At 52.9% G+C, this 19,865-nt stretch overlaps 2 protein-coding genes across 2 annotated transcripts in view; both read right to left on the reverse strand.

The window, feature by feature from the left end:
• Positions 1 to 1,166: 1,166 nt before the first annotated feature.
• Positions 1,167 to 1,628, reverse strand: UCN3 (urocortin 3; the record flags this gene model as incomplete). Its single annotated transcript, XM_084206207.1, has 1 exon — positions 1,167 to 1,628. The coding sequence occupies one exon, from the start codon at positions 1,626 to 1,628 to the stop codon at positions 1,167 to 1,169; it is 462 nt and encodes a 153-aa protein (XP_084062333.1).
• Positions 1,629 to 13,033: 11,405 nt separating this feature from the next.
• Positions 13,034 to 19,865, reverse strand: part of LOC311154209 (uncharacterized protein) — a gene marked incomplete at both ends in the record, with an annotated part of 98,137 nt that continues 91,305 nt past the window's right edge. The window contains 3 exons of the mRNA XM_084206484.1: positions 13,034 to 13,116; positions 16,818 to 16,988; positions 18,204 to 18,260. Of these exons, the coding sequence (XP_084062610.1) occupies positions 13,034 to 13,116; positions 16,818 to 16,988; positions 18,204 to 18,260 (311 nt within the window). The remainder of the gene's footprint in view (positions 13,117 to 16,817; positions 16,989 to 18,203; positions 18,261 to 19,865) is intronic.

Raw genomic sequence — 19,865 nt, forward strand, 5'->3', positions numbered from 1 at the left:
TGGTGAGCACTCCCTGGGGAAGAAGGGCCGAATTTCTGTCCCAAATTTCTGTCCCAAATTTCTTTCCCAAATTTCTCTCCACCTCCCAAACCTGCTGCCTGCAGGGAGGAGGGAAGAGCTGGAATTCCAGCGGGGCTGGGAGGTTCCCAGGAAGGGATGGAGATTCCAAGGTGAAGGATGGGAGCAGGGAAGGAGCAGCGGGGTGAGCACGGATGGTGTGTGGAGGAAGAGCTGGAAAACAGCGGTGGGGGAGTGGGAAGGGACAGGGGGGGACTTGTGGTGGCACCCAGGGTGGGTTTGGAGCAGCCACAGAGCCACCTGCAGGTCCTGGGATCCAAACCCACCCGAGGGTGTGGGGTGACAATGGCCAGGGCCCATCTGGGGACACTGGGGCCATGTGGGTGAAAATGTCCAGAACTCATCTGGGGACACTGGGGCTGTGTGGGTGACAATGGCCAGGGCCCATCTGGGGACACCAGGACTATATGGATGACAATGACCAGAACCCATCTGGGGACACTGGGGCCATGTGGGGTGACAGTGTCCAGGGCCCATCTGGGGACACTGAGGCCATGTGGGTGACAATGGCTGGGACCCATCTGGGGACACCATGGCTATATGGGTGACAATGTCCAGAACCCATCTGGGGACACCGGGGCCGTGTGTGTGGGGTGGCTGATGCTGAAGGTGGTGGGGACATGGGGACAAACTCAGGGACGACCCAGGAGGAGGAACTGGGGAATCCCTCCTGAGGTTGTCCCTGTGCTTGTCCCTTCCCGGTGGGTTGGTGGCCGCGGCAGGAGCAGCTCGTGGCAGGGTTTGGGAGGGCCGTGGTGGGGACAGGGCCACCAGGCCGAGCTGGGGGAGGTTTTGGGATCCCTACGGACCCAACGGAGCAGCGGGGGCCGGAGATGGGACAACAAAGCACTGGAAACTCCAGAGATGGCAGCTTTAATCAGGAACCTTCCCGGGGGACGCGTCCCCTGCGCCCCGCCGGGGACAGGAACCTCTTCCCTGCGCGTGGAAACGTCTGGAAGGAACGACGGAGGAGAGGAGGGGAGGAGGAGGAGGAGGAGGAGGAACAGGGATGTGGGGTCGCTGGATGGGTCAGATCCAGACAAGGCCGATGTCACAGCCGGCCATCAGTCCCCTCTGGTGGCCCCCAGTCACTTCCTGCGGCCGATCTGCGCCATCAGGTGGGCGTTGGCCGCCGCCTTGGCCCGCAAGTTCTTGGCCTTGGCGATGTTGAAGAGGATGTTCATGATGTTGGTGGGGACATCGAGGGACAGCGTCACCTTGGTGCGCCGGTCGCTCTTGGCGCGGCTCTGCTGGCTCTTGCCCTTGCCCTGCGCCTGGGACGCATGCTTGTAGTGGCCGTCCCCCGGGAATGTCCTTTTCCCCAGCTCCTCCTCCTCCTCCTCCTCCGTGTCCTCCTGGGACGCCTCCTCCAGGGACGGGGACGCGCGCTTGTCCAGGACGGCGTTGTCGTCGGGAGGGACGCGCTGCGCCTCCGACAGGGCGGCCTGCAGGCAGCTGAAGATGGAGGCGGCGCTGGAGAGGCTCAGGGCGCGGCCGGCGCCGGCGGCTCCCAGCAGGACGAGGAGCAGCAGCAGCCTGGGGTGGGACATGGCGCTGGCCTGGCCGGGGAGACACCCAGGAGGGCAGAGAGGGAGGTGAGCGTCCCGTGGGAACGCCTGGGGAGATCCAGAGCTCCCCATCCCTTCCCGATCCCGGAACGCGCCTCCCTGCACTCTGGGAGTCACCGCCCAGGTCCCGTCCAAAGGTTGGGACAGGGGGAAGGAGATGCCTTGGGATGCAAGCCCTTGGTTTTGGGGTGCTGGTGGGAGGTGGGATGTCCGAGGAGCTTCGCTTCCTTGGAGCTTCCGTGGGATTTCTATGGAGGTGGGGGTTTGGTCTTTGTGTCCACGGAACTTCCATGGAGAGGAGGGTTTGGCCATTCCTTCATGGAACTTCCATGGAGAGGAGGATTTGGCCATTCCTTCATGGAGCTTCCATGGAGAGGAGGGTTTGGCCATTCCTTCATGGAGCTTCCATGGAGAGGAGGATTTGGCCATTCCTTCATGGAGCTTCCATGGAGAGGAGGGTTTGGCCATTCCTTCATGGAGCTTCCATGGAGATTCCATGGAGAGGAGGATTTGGCCTGAGCTTCCATGGAGATTCCATGGAGAGGAGGATTTGGCCATTCCTTCATGGAACTTCCATGGAGCTTCCATGGAGAGGAGGATTTGGCCATTCCTTCATGGAACTTCCATGGAGCTTCCATGGAGAGGAGGGTTTGGCCTGGCCTTCATGGAACTTCCATGGATGAGAGGATTTGACCTTTCCTTCATGGAATTTCCATGGATGAGAGGATTTCACCTTTCCTTCGTGGATCTCCCATGGAATTTCCATGGAGAGGAGGATTTGGCCTTTCCTTCATGGAATTTCCATGGAACTTCCATGGATGAGAGGGTTTGGCCTTTCCTTCATGGAACTTCCATGCATCTTCCATGAAATTTCCATTGACGGGAGGATTTGGCCATTCCTCGTGGAACCTCCAAGGAGCTTCCATGGACGAGAGGATTTTGCTTTTCCTCCATGGATCTTCCATGGATCTTCCATGGATCGGGCCTTCCAGGGCGCACACGTGGCCGCTGCAGGAGCCACAGGAACCCCCTGGGTCCCTCTCCAGCTCCCTGGAGTGTCCCTGGGTGCCACCAGCCGCCGCAGAGGTGACGTTCCCTGTCCCCTGCCCACCCCGGAGCCACCAGAGATGTTCCTCGAGCCCATCCCAGCTCCCTCATTCCCAAAGGGATGTGGGAATGCTGATCCCGCGTGATGTCCCCTCACCAGCCCTCCCCTCAGATGCTCCGGGCTTGCTCCATCCCCAGGAGCCTCCTCCTTGAAATATTGCCATTTTCTGAGCCATTTTTGGCTCTCTCTGGCCCATTTTTGGGGGCTGTAAATCCCTGGGCAGCTCTCCTGCTCCACAAACCCTCCCCATCTCCCTCTGTCCCCACCTGGCCTCTCCAAAAAGCCTCCAAGGGTCTCCTGCGGGGCTCTTTGCCATTCCCAGCAGGGAAAAATGTCCCCAAAATGTCCCCAGCCAGCCCCGAGGCCACAAGGGCTCTCCAAGCTCCTGGAATCCTGCTGGCATTCCCAAACCCCTGGAATCCTGCTGGCATTCCCAAACCCCTGGACTCCTTCTGGCATTCCCTAACCCCTGGAATCCTGCTGGCATTCCCAAAAGCCCAGAATCCTGCTGGCATTCCCAAACCCCCTGGAATCCAGCTGGCATTCCCAAACCCCTGGAATCCTGCTGGCATTCCCAAACCCCTGGAATCCTGCTGGCATTCCCAAACCGCTGGAATCCAGCTGGCATTCCCAAACCCCTGGAATCCTGCTGGCATTCCCAATCCCCTGGAGTTCAGCTGGCATTCCCAATCCCCTGGAATCCAGCTGGCATTCCCAATCCCCTGGAATCCTGCTGGCATTTCCAAACCCCTGGAATCCTGCTGGCATTCCCAAACCCCTGGAATCCTGGAATCCTGCTGGCATTCCCAAACCCCTGGAGTCCTGCTGGCATTCCCAAACCCCCTGGAATCCTGCTGGCATTCCCAACCCCCTGGAGTCCTGCTGGCATTCCCAAAAGCCCAGAATCCTGCTGGCATTCCCAAACCCCTGGAATCCTGCTGGCTTTCCCAAACCCCTGGAGTCCTGCTGGCATTCCCAAACCCCTGGAATCCTGCTGGAATTCCCAAAAGCCCAGAATCCTGCTGGAATTCCCAAACCCCCTGGAATCCTGCTGGAATTGCCAATCCCCTGGAATCCGGCTGGCATTCCCAAACCCCTGGACTCCTTCTGGCTTTCCCAAACCCCTGGAGTCCTGCTGGCATTCCCAATCCCCTGGAGTCCTGCTGGCATTCCCAATCCCCTGGAATCCTGCTGGCATTCCCAAACCCCTGGAATCCGGCTGGCATTCCCAATCCCCTGGAATCCTGCTGGCATTCCCAAATCCCTGGAATCCGGCTGGCATTCCCAATCTTCCGGCCCCATCTTGTGGCCAGCGGCTCGCACGGCAGTTCCTGGCTGGGGACGGTCCCCAGGGACCTCAGCTGGGGCTGGAATTCCATCCCTGATTTTGGGCTTGGGAGCGGCAGAGGGTCTCGGGAATGCCGCTGGGAACGGGGGATGTTCCTCAGATCCATCCAAACTCAATCCATGCTCCGGGATCTGTCACCTGCTGAGCCACGGGCCCTGAAATTCCCTTCCCTGTCCGTGGAGGGGGAATTTTGGGAAGTTTTATCCCCTAATTTCTGCCTTTTGCCATCACTTGGAGAGGGAATTTTGGGAAGATCTTTCCCCTTAAATTTGGCTTTTGCCATTCCTTGGAGTGGGACTTTTGGGCAACTTTATTCCCTTAAATCTGCCCCTTATTGACTGTGAAAGGGGAATTTTGGGAAGTTTTATCCCCTAAATTCTGCCTTTTCCATCCCTTGTGGGCGGAATTTTGGGAAGGTCTTTCCCCTTAAATTTGCCTTTTGCCATTCCTTGGAGAGGAAATTTTGGGCAGCTTTATTCCCTTTTGGCCTGCCCTTAGGTCTGTCCTTGGAGAGGGAATTTAGGGAATTTTCATCCTCTAAATTCTGCCTGTCACGATCCTTTGGAGAGGGAATTTTGGGAAGGTCTTTTCCCCCTAAATTTGCCCTTTGCTGTTCCTCAGAGTGGGAATTTTGGGCTGAGTGATCCCCTTAAATTCTGCCTTTTAGTGTCCCTTGGAGAGGGAATTTGGGCAGGTTTATTCCCTTAATTCTGCCCTTTATTGTCCGGGGAGGGAGAGATTTGGGAAGTTTCGTCCTCTAAATTTCACCTTTTGCTGTTCATTAGAGAGGGAATTTTGGGCAGGTTTATTCCCTTTTGGTCTGTCCTTAGGTCTATCCTTGGAGAGGGAATTTTGGGAAGTTTTATCCCCTAATTCTGCCTTTTGCCGTTCCTCAGAGAGGGAATTTTGGGAAGGTCTTTTTCCTTAAATTTGCCCTTTGCTGTTCCTCAGAGGGGGAATTTTGGGTGGGTTTATTCCCTAAATTCTGCCTTTTGCCATCACTTGGAGAGGGAATTTTGGGCAGGTTTATCCCTTAAAGCTGCCCTTTATTGCCTGAGAAGGGGGAAGTTGGGGAATTTTTATCCTCTAAATTCTGCCCTTTGCCCCCTTGGAAGGGGAATTTTGCCCTTTGCTGTTCCTCAGAGTGGGAATTTTTGGCAGGTTTATTCTCTTTAGATCTACCCCTTTGCTGTTCCTTGGAGTGGGAATTTTGGGAAGTTTCATCCTCTAAATTCTGCCTTTTGCCATTCCTTGGAGAGGGAATTCTGGGCAGCTTTATTCCCTTTTGTTCTGTCCCTTGCTGGACCTTGGAGGGAGAATTTTGGGCAGGTTAATTCCTTTAATTCTTCCCTTTTCCATCCCTTGTGGGGGGAATTTTGGGAAGGTCTTTCCCTTAAATTTGCCTTTTGCCATTCCTTGGAGTGGGAATTTTGGGCAGCTTTATCCCTTTAATGCTTCCCCTTGCCATCCCTTGTGGGGGGAATTTTGGGAAGTTCTTGTCCCTGAAATTTGCCCTTTGCAGCTCCTCAGAGTGGGAATTTTGGGCAGGTTTATCCCTCTAACTCTGCTCTTTGCTCTCCAAGGGTGGAAAAGGGGGGAGATTTGGGAGGTTCATTCCCTGAACTCTCCCCTTTCCCACCTTCCCAAGGGGAGATGTGGCCGTGCCAATCCTCCCTCAGGATTTCAGGGAGCTGCTCCATTTCCACTCCTCTGCCTCCCAGAACCCCCAAATCCAAAACCCCTTCCCAAAACTCCCTGGATCCAGAGGAGAGAGGAAGAGGAGCGGCCATGGAATGATCCAGGGAAAGCTTTTCCTGCAGGATCAAGGGAGGAAAACCCTTCCCAGGCACTCAGCCCCCACATTGAGCACCCCAAACTCTCCCTTCCCCCAGCCCCAAATCCCACATTTGGCCATTTAAACATCAGCACATCCCAGGATTTAATTTTTCTTGGAAAAGGGGCTGGAGATTTGGGAACAGGGGTTTTTTTCATGTGATCCAAGGCTGAGATCCCAAAGGATTCGAGATGAAGATTCCTCCCACACCCCAAAATTCCCCTTTTTTCCCCAGCTGTGTTTTCACCTCCCTCCACCCCGAGCTCCTGCAGGACGGGATGCTCGGGGTGGGGATTCAGGGAATTCAGGGATTGGGGATTTTCCCACCCCAAATCCTGGATGGGGAACGGGAATGTTCCCCAGAGCCCCTCCCGGGAGAGCCCCGGGATGTTCCTGCCCCGCCTGGAATTTCACCTCCCTCCCCACGCACTGGACCCAACCCCTTTTCCTGGGATTTTTCCAGCTTTTCCCAATCAACAAAACTCCGGGAATCTCAGCTGAGCGAAGGGGAAAACGCGGCTGAAGCCATCCGCGCCCATTCCTGCTCCTCGCCGGGATGGATATCCTGGAAAAGGAGCAGGAATCGAGGAATAAACAAGGAAAAGCTGATTTTTTTTTGGGATTGGGTCTATTTTGGCCGGGGGGTGGGGAGGGGTTGTGCCCCTCCGCTCCAGGAAGTTTTTATGGAGCAGGGAAAAAGCTGGAAGTGGGGTTTTCTCCTTGCTAAAAAAAAAAAAAAGAGCAGGAAAAGGAGGAAAAGCAGCGGCTTTTGGTGGATCTGAGGAAACGGGAATGAAATCCGCGCTGCCGGAGCCGCTCCCGCCGGGAATCGCTGGGAGAGCCGGGAGCGTTTTCCAGGAATTTCATGGGGATGCTGAGAGAGCTCCCGCAGCTCGGCTTGGAGGAGAAAAGCGCCTCATTCATTCCAGCCAGGAAAAGCGGGATCGCCGCCTCTCCCTGCGCCAGGGCAGCGGCATGGAGCGGGATTTGCCCGAGTAAGTCCGGGATAAATCTGGGAATGGGACCCGGAGACTCCTTCAGCTCGGTCTGGTGCTGCCCCCGCTCCCCCGAGGCTTTTCCCGGGGCTGATTCCCAAAATCCGGGCGGGCTCGGGCTGGGGGAGGCTGTGCCTCCTTCTCCTCCCCATCCCTGCAGGGACAGCAGGGATCTCTCTCCCTGATTTTGCTTTTCCCAAGATTTCCCAATCCTTCCCATGCTGCCTGTTCCGGGTCTGCCTCCCAAAAATTGCTGGAATAAAAATAAAAATTGTTTTTCCTAGGAGGGAGGGGAATTACGAACCCCTTGATATCAGAATATCTTGGATTGCTTTTCCCTACCTTGCCTATTTTTTTTCCCTAAAAACAAAAAAACAAACCCAAAAAAACCCCTGGAAAATTCTGTGTCTGGAGCATGGATTTGCCTCCTCCAAGGACATTTTCCCCTTCCCAACAAAGACTTTGTGGGAAAATAAATTTGTGGGAGAATAAGACTCAGGAAAAGATCCCTCAGATCCCTCTTCCAGGATGGGATCCGGAGGTGGAAAAGTCTCTAAGTCCCTAAAAAAAACCCCAAAAAACCCTGGAATCTGATTTCCCAAGGAAAACACTGAAATATTTAAAGTTTCTGCAAATGGGGGAATAAATGAAACCCGGGCACTCACCTGCTTCTCCTGGATGCTTGGGATGGGAAGGATTTGCCGTGGAATCACTCCCAGGAAAGAGGCATCAGGAGCCTTTCCCAAACTTCTCCTCCTTGATTTTTTATTTTTTTTAAATTTTTTTCCCAGGGACTGGGATATTTTTTTCCCTCTCTCTGGAAACCTTTCCCCCCTCCCTGGTGTATTTATAAAAATCCCAGGGATCACGGGGCTGGAGTCGTGATTCCAGCCGTGGAGCCTTGCCTTGGGAATGATTTCATCCCAATGAGGTCAGAGGGAGGTGGTGACGTCACGGAGCCTCTCCCCACCCGCAGGAAAAACCGGGAATTGGGGAGGGGGGGGAGGAACGACGTCGGATCCCAAAGTCTGGGAAGAGTCACCCCGAAGCGGGGCTGGCGTCAGAGCTGGGATTTGTGGGGTCACCTTTGTCCCCAGGGCTCTGGGGGCAGGGCTGTTCTCTCCTCATTCCCAAGGTTTTTCTGGCTCCGTGGATTGAGGTGATCCCAAAGAATGTGGGTTTATTCCCCCAGCGGGGATTTGGAAGGGTTTTCCCTGTTTTTCCCATTTCCAGGGAATTTTCTCTTCCCACTCGGGCAGGGAAACCCTTTGGGAAATGGAAATTTTGGGAAGGTTCTTCCAGGATTTGTTTGCACAGTCCCAGGTGAAGCTTTGGGAGAGGATGGGAAGGACGAGGGGGGAAAGCTGCAATTCCCTAAAACTCCAGCAGGATTAACTGGGATCATCCCAAAACAGCAGTGGGGAAAATTCCCAGTTTGGGCTCCCAGCACCTTCCAGACTGGTCCCAGTGAGCCTGGAGAGGAAACTCCTGGAATTCCCCAAGGTGCAGAAGAGGATCGGGATGGAGATTTGGGAATAGGGTGGAGATTTGGGAGCAGGGATGGAGATTTGGGAGCAGGGTTGGGGATTTGGGAACAGGGATGGAGATTTGGGACCTGGGATGGGGATGGAGATTTGGGAATGGGGATGGAAATTTGGGAGCAGGGATGGAGCTTTTGGAACAGGGATGGAGATTTGGGAACAAGGAGGGGATTTGGGAGCAGGGATGGAGATTTGGGAATGGGGTGGAGATTTGGGGGCAGGCATGAAGATTTGGGACCAGGGATGGGGATTTGGGACCAGGGGTGTGGATTTGGGACCAGGGATGGGGATTTGGGAGCAGGGATGGAGCTTTTGGAACAGGGATGGGGATTTGGGAACAAGGATGGAGATTTAGAAACGGGGTGGAGATTTGGGAACAAGGATGGGATGGAGATTTGGGACCTGGGATGGGGATGGAGATTTGGGAACAAGGATGGAGATTTGGGAATGGGATGGAGATTTGGGAAAAGGGATGGAGATTTGGGAACAAGGATGGGATGGAGATTTGGGAGCAGGGATGGGGATGGAGATTTGGGAACAAGGATGAAGATTTGCGAACGGGGATGGAGATTTTGGAACAGGGATGGAGATTTGGGAACAAGAATGAAGATTTGGGAATGGGGATGGGGATTTGGGAATGGGGATGGGGATTTGGGAGCAGGGATGGAGATTTAGGAACAAGGATGGAGATTTGGGAATGGGATGGGGATTTGGGAGCAGGGATGGGGATGGGGATTTGGGAGCAGGGATTTTTCCCTATGATCCAAGGAAGATCTCAGGTCCCTCCAAAGGGTCCCACCATGGATTTGTGGCTGGGCCAGATTCTCCTGGAGGCTCCAGGCCCAAATGATCCAAAATTCCTTTCTGAAGCTTCCTTGGAAAAGCCCTTGCTGAGCTGGAGGGGAGCAGTTATCCCTGGGAACGTGGCAAATCCTGCAAAAAGTGGGGAAAATCCCTGGAGAAACCCCTGGAGCCAGCAGAGACCCGGGGTGGGCTCTGACTGAGGGTGGGGAGATGTTCCCAATCCCGGCCTGGAGAGAAGGAGCCAGAATTGTGGGAATTCCTGGATGAGGATCCAGGATCTGAGCTGGGAATGGTGGGAGCTTCCCTTTGCCTCCAAACCTCGGGAATTCTGCCCGGTCAGGATCCTCCTCTCCAGCAATTCCTTCCTTTCCCACCTCACCTCGGAGCTTCCAGCTCCTGCAATGAGGTTTTGGTTTCCCTCCTTCCCCGAGGCCTGGAAGGGAATTTTTTCTCTGAATGTTTGGAATTTTGGAGCAGTTTCTGGGAAAGAAAACTCCCAGGTGACTCCAACAGAAGGAGCTGGGTGGGAAAATCCAGGTGAGGGATTTTTCCAAGGAAAAGGATCGGGGCATGGCACTGAGAGCCTTTCCCACCTCTGGATCCCATCCCGGGCTGCTTTCCTGAGTTTTATTCCCCCACAAATTTATTTTCCCACAAAATCTTTGTTGGGAAGGGGAAATGTCCTTGGAGGAGGCAAATCCACGCTCCAGACATGGAATTTTCATGGTGGTTTTATTAAGGAAAAATAGGGAAGAGAAGGCAGCAAAGGGAAGGAATTTCCTGGTTCGTCCCTTGGAGAGCAAATCCGACTCTTTTGGCTGCCAAAGTTTGGAATTCCTCGCCCTGGGAGGAGGATTTGCTGCAGGAGAATTGTGCTTCCAAGGGAAAATTCCATCAAATTCCAAAATTCCATCCAAATATCCCTCGGGAAGGAGCGAGCTGAGCTGGGGACATCAGAGGGGCGCCAAACTTCCCAAAAGTTTCCCTGAAAAAGTCCCGAATTCATGAAAAATGCAGGGAGTGAGGAGCAATCCCACACATGCCTGGGATCCCACCTCTCCTCACCTTTCCCTGGAGCTGAATTTCCTGGAGTGACTCACTGCTCATTAAAGTTCCATCTGCACAAACCAGGAGGAAAATCAGGGATTTGGGGTCATGCCGCCCCGGGAACTTCGGAAACAACAACAACAACAAAAAAATCCCAAATCCCAGAAGTTTTGCCCGGCCTGGGAGATCCCATTTGGTGCTTCCAGCCCCAGAATTCCATGGAGGAGTTGGACATGGATGCATTGAGGGGAAAAAAGGACTTTTCTGCTTGGTTTCGTCCCTTTTTTTCCCAATTTTTAGGGCTCAATTTGCATTTTCCAGGCTGTGGAAGGAGGAGAGTTTCCCTAAAATCCTGCAGCAAACCCTTCCTCTGCCATGAGGCTGATTTAGGGCATTTTGTGGGATTTTTCTTCCTTCTAACCCCATTTTGGGGGTGATTTTCACTCCTCCCAACAGCTCAGATCTGTAAAGTTTTCCCAAATATTGGAAAACTCCATCCAATGGGAAGGGAAGAGCTGGGAACACAAAATTTTGAATAATTATTTTGCCTTTTTTGCACTTTTTTTTTCACCTTTTCCGAGGGGATTTGCATCCCCTGGATTTCCACGAAGCTCTCCGTGTTTCATCTTCCTGAGAATTAATTAAAGTAGTTCCATTAATTAAATTCAATTAATTAATTCAATTAATTAAAGCCTGGAGCTTTGGATGCCAATGGAATGTCAGGAAAGCTTCTTGGGATGAACTGGATTTGGGGCTGTTTTGGAAATTCCCAAAAATCACTTGGGCCAAACCCAAAAATCCAACTCCAGCAGCAGCTCCTGGGCATGGAACTCAACTTGGAATTCAATTTGGGATTAAATTTGGGATTAAATTTGGGATCAAACTTGGAATCAAACTTGGAATTAAACTTGGAATTCTATTTGGGATTAAATTCAGAATTAAACTTGGATTTTGCTGCTTTCCCTCCAGAGGAAGATGAAGAAAAAAGGGGCGGAAGAGGGAAAAATAATCCCAAATTCTCCAAATTTTCCTGGGATGTTTTTATTTCTTTCCCTCTGTTGCACCTCCTGCCCCTTTTCCAAAGGGATTTTTGCACCTCCCTGGCCACGTGGGCAGCACAGACAAAAAAATCCAGGGATTTGTGAAGGGAGCCTGGATCCTCATTCAGATTCCGGGAATTTTCCGTGTCCCAATGGAAAATCCACTTTTATCCCAAGGATCTGAGTCTTGGAGCTGCTCCTGCTTTCTCCTGTGCCCAGAACTGGGATCTGATCCCACAGCTGGAAAAGGCTGGAAAAGCTCAGGGAATGTTTCATTCCCCCAGGTGGGTTTTGGTGCCTTTCCAGGATTTTTTTTTGGGATTTTCCAGGTGCCAAACGGGGCAGGACAAACAGCCCAGGGTGGGATTGTTCCCTGGATTCCCAGGGACAAACCCATCCCGATTTTTCCCCCTTTCCTGCCTGGCACTGAAGCTTTGCCTGGATTTTCCAAGGATTTTTTTTGCCTTCTCAGGGCAAAAAAATGGATTTAGGATGGAGATTTGGGAATGGGTGGGGATTTGGGAACAGGGATTTGGGAACTGGGATGGGGATTTGGGAACAGGGATTGGGATTTGGGAACAGGGATGGGGATTTGGAAATGCATGAGGATTTGGGAACGGGGATGGGGATTTGGGAAAAGGGATGGGGATTTGGGAACAGGGTTGAGGATTTGGGAACAGGGATTTGGGAACAGGGATGGAGATGTGAGAACAGGGATGAGGATTTCAGAACAGTGATGGGGATTTGGGAAGAGGGATTGGGATTTGGGAACAGGGATGGAGATGTGGGAACAGAGATGGGGATTTGGGATTTGGGAACACTGAAGGGGATTTGGGAACAGGGACAGGGATTTCACCCCAAAAGAATGGTGGGTGGCAGGAAAAGCTCCCAGAGAGGACGGAGGGAGTCACGGAGGCTTTTCCCAGATTTAGGCCAGGTTGGATGAGGCTTGGAATGACCCGGGATCGTGGGAGGTGTCCCTGGCCACGGGATGAGCTTTAGGATCCTTCCAACCAAACCCCTCCGTGACTCCAGGATTAAATCCAGCCCTCCTTTAATTGCTCCCGCTGCAAGAATCCATAATTAACGAGCCCAGTTCCAGCTGGGAACTCCAGCAGGGATTTCCCGGGCTGCTTCTCCACCTGGCCGGATTTTGCCGGCTCCTTCCCGACGGATCCGATCCCGTCTCCCGGCGCATCCAGAGGGTGCCGGGTGAGGCTCAGCCCAGCCGTGGCCATCTCAGGGCTGCTCGTTATCCAATTACCGAATTATCCCCGGGCAGCCTCTCCTCCCTCCCCAGCCCTTCTCCCGTCTCGGGGTTGCTTAGGAACCGACACCGGGGCCGGGGCGCTCCCGGATCCCGGCTGGATGCAGGAGTCCGTATTCCAACACCCACTATCCCAGGAATCCCCTCCTGGAAAGGGGCTGGGAGCGCTCCTAAATCCATGATTTGCACCCTGAGCCACAAATCCCATTCCAAATTCCCTCTTTATGTCCAGATCCCATGCGGGTTCGCGAGCTGGCGTCAGGTGCTTTAAATCCCAGATTTCCGCAGCTCGGCTTTTCCCAAGGCCTTTCTCCAAAGGATGCTCAGGAATTTTCTGCTTCAGAGCCTGGAAAGCCACCAGAAAACCTGAAAGCTCTCCCCCCACTCCTGGCCTGAGATAATTTCAAGGAACTCGATTAGGCTGCCCTGACATTTCCAGGGAAGCGCCGGGGCTCCGTTCCCGGAATGCCGTGGCCCTGCCAAAGCCTGGATGGCAAATCCGTAGGGAACATTGGATTAATCCGGGGGAGATTAAAAAAAAATTCCAGTTCTCAGCTTCCCCGAGCTCTGATGGGAATTTGAGCTGGGTTTAATCCACTGAGCTTGACCTTAGGCCTGCCTAAATATTGGTTTTCACTTCCCAGCTCTTCCAAACCTGGATTAAATCACTTGGATCCCTCGGGAACGTGGATTTTGGTGGAGGATTTTGAGCCAAATCCTTCCCTTGGGAGGCTCTTCCTAGCTCCTTTGGATGCTCCTGGACCAGAGGCCAAATCCTTCTGCAGCCTTGGATTTGGGATTTGGAGCCAAAAGCTGCTGAGAAATTCCAAAGCCAGGGAGGTGAGGTCTGATCTTTGGGGATGGCACTGGGCTGGAAAGGGAAAATGAAGGGATTGGCCAAAAAATCCTGGGAATGACAACACAGGAAGGGAATTTCCTCAGGCTCCCAGATCCCACAGGTCTGATCCTCCCCTCCTGCTGCCTCCCCCCCTGTGCATTCCCAGCCCTAAAAAGGATTTTCATGGAATTTCTGCTGCTTGGGGTCTCCTCAGCCTCGGTGAGAACTTCCCAACGTTTGGCTCCAAATCCCAAACCCTAAAGGCTGGAGAAGGGTTTGGCCTCCTGGTCCTGGAGCATCCAAAGGAGTTGGGAAGAGCCCCCCAAGGGATCCATAGGAAGGATGAGGGATTTTTGCTCTTGGATTTGGGAAAAAATTCCACTTTGAGTTCTTAATGAGCACTTAATTATTGAATAGGTCGTTATCCTTAATGGAATGGAAGGAAGAGGATTTTTAATATGGAGCAATAGGACACAGGGAATGGCTTTAAACTGGAATAGGGCAGGGATGGATAGGATCTTGGGAATTGGGAATTCCTGGCTGGGCTGGGATTGCCAGAGCAGCTGGGGCTGCCCCTGCATCCCTGCAGTGTCCCAGGCCAGGCTGGGCACTGGGGCTGGAGCAGCCTGGGATGGTGGAAGATTCCCCGTCCATGGCAGGGGTGGAATTGGATATTCCTTGAAGTCCCTTCAATCCAAACCATTCCATGATTTTATTTTCCAGCCAGGGAACCTGTGGGTCCTGCAAGTCTCCCCTTCCCTGATCATTTTTGCCCATTTATTTTGGGAATGAGGTGATTTCCTGATCATTTCAATTCCTTTATTTCCCTGCATGGTCTCAGCTCCCTTGGGGCTGGAATTCCACTCATTCCATATTCCCTGGGATGGTGAATTCCAGAGGCTGCAGCATGCCAAGATCAGCATCCTTCAGCATTCCTGGGTAAATCCACACAGGAAAATGGGAAAATGTGGGAATGTTTCCCAGAATTCCACTTGTTCCCAAGCCATGAGGAAAAGCCCAATCCCTCCCTTCCCTCCCAGCTGCTTTTCCCACTGGGAATGTTTTGTTTCTTCTCCCAGGGAATATTTTTCTGGAATGTTTTTCCTGCCCAAGGACATCTCAGGACAGACCAGGATTTCAGGAGGAGAGGTTGGAATTGTCTGGAAAGGGCTTACAAAATTCCCTGTTTTTCTGGTCTTTTTTTTTGGGGAGGAAAAGGAACTAAGGTCCCCAAATCTCTGCTCCTCCCTCCTCAGTGCCTGGGACATTGTGGGGGAGGAAAATCCTGGGATTTTGGGAGTGAGGAGAATCCTTTTCCTACCTGTGCTACCAGGAACAAAGAGCCAACCCCGAATCGTGGGAAATTGGAAATCTGGGAACTCTGAAATCTGGGAAATCTGAGCTCAGTTTTACCAAATTGCATGTAAAACTTTTAATAAATCCCTGTTTTCCCACTGGAAACCCTGTAACCTTTCCCAGGGATTGTCCCATGGAGCAGGACCCCTCTCAGCTGGGTCTGGATTCCAAAATCCAGGGATTTGGAATCCCTCTTGCTGGATTTCCACGCCTCTTCTTGGATTTCCACAAGCTGCAGCCCCAGGCTCCTTGAGGAATTGCAAGTGGCATTTTTTTAGGAAGAAGCCTGGCTTGGATCCCTATTTTTTTCTTGGAGATTTTGGGATGGCTCTTTTTAACCTGTCCAGGGAATTCCCAAGTGGAGGAGAAGGTGGGAATTCCTAAAGGCCACAGGGAATTCCCAAGTGGAGAAGATGAGAATTCCTAAAGTCCCCAGGGAATTCCCAAGTGGAGAAGGTGAGAATTCCTAAAGGCCCCAGGGAATTTAGGGCCAGGCCAAAAGGGATGGGGCTCCACCTGATCCAGCTGGAAAAATGGATATTCCCACCTTTCCCTGCCATTCCCAAGGTTTCCCTCTTCCGGGCGAGTGATCCAGAATTCCCCAGCATCGAGACAATTTTATTTTACAAAAATAAAACTTGGGAATTTGTGCCACCCAGTTTGGCTCAGGAATTCTGCCCTTCCCAACCTCCTTTTCCTGAGCACCCAGAGGTTTCCCTCTCCTCATCCCCTCATGTCCATAATTCCAGTTTTCTGACATTTTTTTTCCATAGTCTTGCTGTTTGTTTTCCTTGTCCATCCCGGGGGTGTTGCAGTCACTCCTCCCAATCCTGTTGGGTTTAAATGAAGCACTTGGAGCTGCTCATCTCCCTCTGCCTGGTTTGGGAAAAAGAGGGAAACAGTGGGAATGCTGGCTGCAGTTTGGGCTCCCTCTTGGAATTCCCGAGCTCACGGCGGCTTGGGAGGTCCCTGACACCACGGGATTGTCCCACCCCACATCCACAAAAAGCAAATATCCCAATCCTGGCTGGATCCTGGCTCTGCTTAGGATCAGCCAGGAAAAATGGGCACACGGAGGACTCAGGGATCTGTCTTGGATTGGGATTAATCCCATTCCCAGGGGCTGTTTCTTCCCACAGACTGTGCTGGAGGTGAAGTTCCCTGGAAAAAAACTGGGCAGGAGGAGCTTCACTTGTTTCCTGGTGCTGCTGGGCCTGGATTTCAAGCCCTTGGAGTGATTCCCAAAATGATGGATCTGAGCCTTTAATTCCTCTCTCTTTTTTAAGTTTCCCTCAAACCCAGAGCAGATGAACCTCACCAGGGATTTTTTAAATGGATTGTGGAGAAGGCATGGATTTTTCTCCCCACAGGTTCTCCAGGCAGAGGGAATTCCGAGAGAGGAATGTTTTCCTTGGAAAGCTGGGACCAGTCACAGCTCCAGCCCTGCTTGGAGCAGGGTTTGCATTCCTGCCAGGCGCCATTTTTCCTGGAGATGAGGGAAAATCCACACAAATGGATCCCAAAACCCCTGGATCTGGCAATGGGAGCCAAGCTGTGCTTCCAGGAGATTTTCCCACTGAACCCCTGGGTGAGGTGAGACCCCAACCCTGGGCTGTTAATCCAGACCTAAACTGGTCTGGATTAGACTGCAGGCTCTGCCTGGAGATGCCAGACTGTGCTTGGATGGAACATTCCAGGGCTCTCAGGGCACAAATCCCTGCAAAATTTCAGTCCTTGGAAAGCACAAAAGGTGTCGAGAACATCAGGACCTGGTGTCCAGGTGGATCCATGCCCATCCCACCCATGGAATTAGCCCAGGGGGAATGTCCAGGAGCTCCTGGGAACGATCTGGGAAAGTGAAGGGAAGACAACCCTGCAACCTCCTGGCGCTTCCACCTTGAGGAAGCGGCGGTGGGCAGACCCTGGATAGGTTTTCCTGCTCTGGCCTCTCTCCTGGCTGGAGCAGGAGGGAATTTGGGGGGCCCAGGCTCACCTGGGGGGCTCTGGCAGCGGCGCTGGCATTCCCGCCGGGATGGGAAGCGGTTGCTGTTCCCTCGGCAGCCCCCGAACAGGAAGGGCCTGCAGGAGTTGGTGGGGCTGTGGAAGTACCAGAGCAGGGAATGGTGCTGGCAGGAGCCCTCATCCATGGGCTGCAGGCACCGGGCTGCAGGAAAACACCCCACGATTCCCATGGGTTGGATCCACGTGGGAAAACGTCCCATGATTCCCATGGGTTGGATCCCAGTGGGAAAACACCCCATGATTCCCATGGGTTGGATCCCAGTGGGAAAACACCCCACGATTCCCATGGGATGGATCCCAGTGGGAAAACACCCCATGATTCCCATGGGTTGGATCCCAGTGGGAAAACACCCCACGATTCCCATGGGTTGGATCCCAGTGGGAAAACATCCCATGATTCCCATGGGTTGGATCCCAGTGGGAAAACACCCCATGATTCCCATGGGTTGGATCCACATGGGAAAACACCCCATGATTCCCATGGGTTGGATCCCAGTGGGAAAAAACCCCACGATTCCCATGGGCTTGATCCCAGTGGGAAAATACCCCACACCCACCCCAGGGGTTGGATCCATTCTGGAAAACACCTCCACAACCATCCAGGGGTTGGATCCAGGTGGGAAAAGGATGTGCTTTGGAAAACACCCCCATAACCATCCATGGGTTGGATTTGCTCTGGAAACCACCCCACACCCACCCCTGGGCTGGATCCCAGAGCGGACAAAGGGCACATCCAGCAGTGGAAAAATGGGGATATCCAGGAGTGGATTCCCAGAGTGGACAAAGGAGGGAATCCAACAGTGGATCCCCAGAGTGGAAAAATGGGAATATCCAGGAGTGGATTCCCATATTAAACAAAGGAGGGAATTAGAGTTGATTCCCAGAGTGGACAACGGACACATTCAGCAGTGGATTCCCATAGTGGAAAAATGGGGATATCCAGGAGTGGATTCCCAGAGGGGACAAGGGGCACATCCAGCAGTGGATTCCCAGTGTGGGATGAGGTCTGTGTTGCTCCATCATCCATCCCTGTGATTCCCTCCATGGAGGCCCCTGACTTTTCCAAAGGGATGGTTAAACCCTGGACTCTGGGTGGGATATTTTCACAGGAATATTTGCATTCAGGGAATTCCAGGAGGATCCTCCCAGCGTGTTTTTCTGGATCAAAGCCCCCTCCAGTTCCTTCACCACCAGCTCAGCACCCCGGGGGCAAACCCAGCTGCTTTAAGCCAAGCCCAAACTGAGTTTTAACCTCGTGTAACTCCTTCAGTGCCGCATCCCTTGATCCCGAGGCCGAGCAGCCCTTCCCACCTGGGAAGTGACTTCCCAAAATGCCACTTAATTCCCAGCTTTTCACCTGGTAATTGGCTGTCGGCTTCTCCCCGAGAGGCTCCCGCCGTCTGCCGCGCCGGGGCTGGGGGGGATAAAAGCCAAGGAAATCACACAAGGGAATGAGGGCGTGCAAACAAATTATCCCTCATTTAAATGAAGCTCCTCGCAGCCTTCCGTGGCTAACGAGTTCTCCTAATAAATGTCACGGAGCAACCGGCCACGGGCGGCCAGGAGCCGGCGGCAATAAAACCCTTAATGGTGTTAAACAACTCCGTGGGAAAGGTTGGGCGTTCGTCAGAGAAGGTGGAAGTGTTGGTGGTTGTTTGCCGGAGATAAATGTCAGGCTGGAGCTGGGGAGGCTCGGAGAAGCCGGGAGCGATTGGAATCTGGCGGCAATATCGCTCCGTCCGCAGAATGCTGTTAGCGTCCGGAGCCGCTCGGCGCCCGTCGCTTAGCAGAGGGATTTATGAGCCCTCCTGCCTCAGCCTGGTGGTAATGGGATTGTTGGCCGCTGCCGTGATTCAATAACACCTGGAACGTCCCGTCCGTCTGAGCCCGAGCGCTGCCGCGGAATAAATCGAGTTTGGGGCCGGATGGGAGAGTCTGACGTCCGGCACAGACGTCGGGAGAGCGCCCGGGATTGCTGGGGGATGGATCTAGGCCTGGCTGGGTTTTTTGGGATGTGTTCGTTCCTTACGTGGGGCTGTCATCGATGGGTTTCACTCAAAACCCTTCCCAAAGCTTTCCATCCTGGGGAATCATGGAATCATAGAATACGAGCTTGGAATTGGATGATCCTTAAGGCCCCTTCCAACCCCGACTGATCCATGCCTCAGGTTGGAAAGGGGGCTGTAAAAACCCTGGAATCCAAATCTCTGTGGGACCCCTTGGATGATTTTTAAGGACCCTTCCATCCCAAATAATTCCATGTCTCAGATTGGGAGGGATCAATAAAGACCATTCAGTCCAACTTTCTGTTGGAATCCCTGGCTTGGAATTGGATGATCCTTAAGGCCCTTTCCAACCCCAAACTGTTCCATGCCTCAGATTGGAAAGGGGGCTGTAAAAACCCTGGAATCCAAATCTCCGTGGGACCCCTTGGCCTGGAACTGGATGATTTTTAAGGACCCTTCCATCCCAAACAATTCCACGTCTCAGACTGGAAGGGATCAATAAAGACCATTCAGTCCAACTTTCTGTTGAAATCCCTGGCTTGGAATTGGGTGATTTTTATGGACCCTTCCATCCCAAACCCCTTCCATGTCCCCAACTGGAAAGAGGCCTGTAAAAATCCTGGAATCCAGATCTCTGTTGGACCCCTTGGCCTGGAATTGGATGATTTTTGAGGCTATCACAAACCCTTCCATTCCTAAATTTGAAGGGTCCGTGAAAACCCTGGAACCCAAATCTCTGCTGGACTCCCTGCCTCGGAAGTGGATGATTTTTAAGGTCCCTTCCATCCCAAACCATTCCATGTCCAAACTGGAAGGTGTTGGAAGGCTCATGGGGTCCAGCTCCCTCTTAGACTGGAATTTGGAGCATTGAGACCTCCCCTAGAGGATATTTTTGGGGTGACCAAGAGGAATTTATTGACAGTGTTTGATCAGGTTTAATTAAACCCCCAGGCTGGAAAACCATTCCACTGCTCCATGCCCCTAATTTGGAAGAAATTCCCCAAGAACATCGC

Source organism: Fringilla coelebs (assembly GCF_963513975.1).
Source record: "Fringilla coelebs genome assembly, chromosome: 5".
Lineage (NCBI taxonomy): Eukaryota > Metazoa > Chordata > Aves > Passeriformes > Fringillidae > Fringilla > Fringilla coelebs.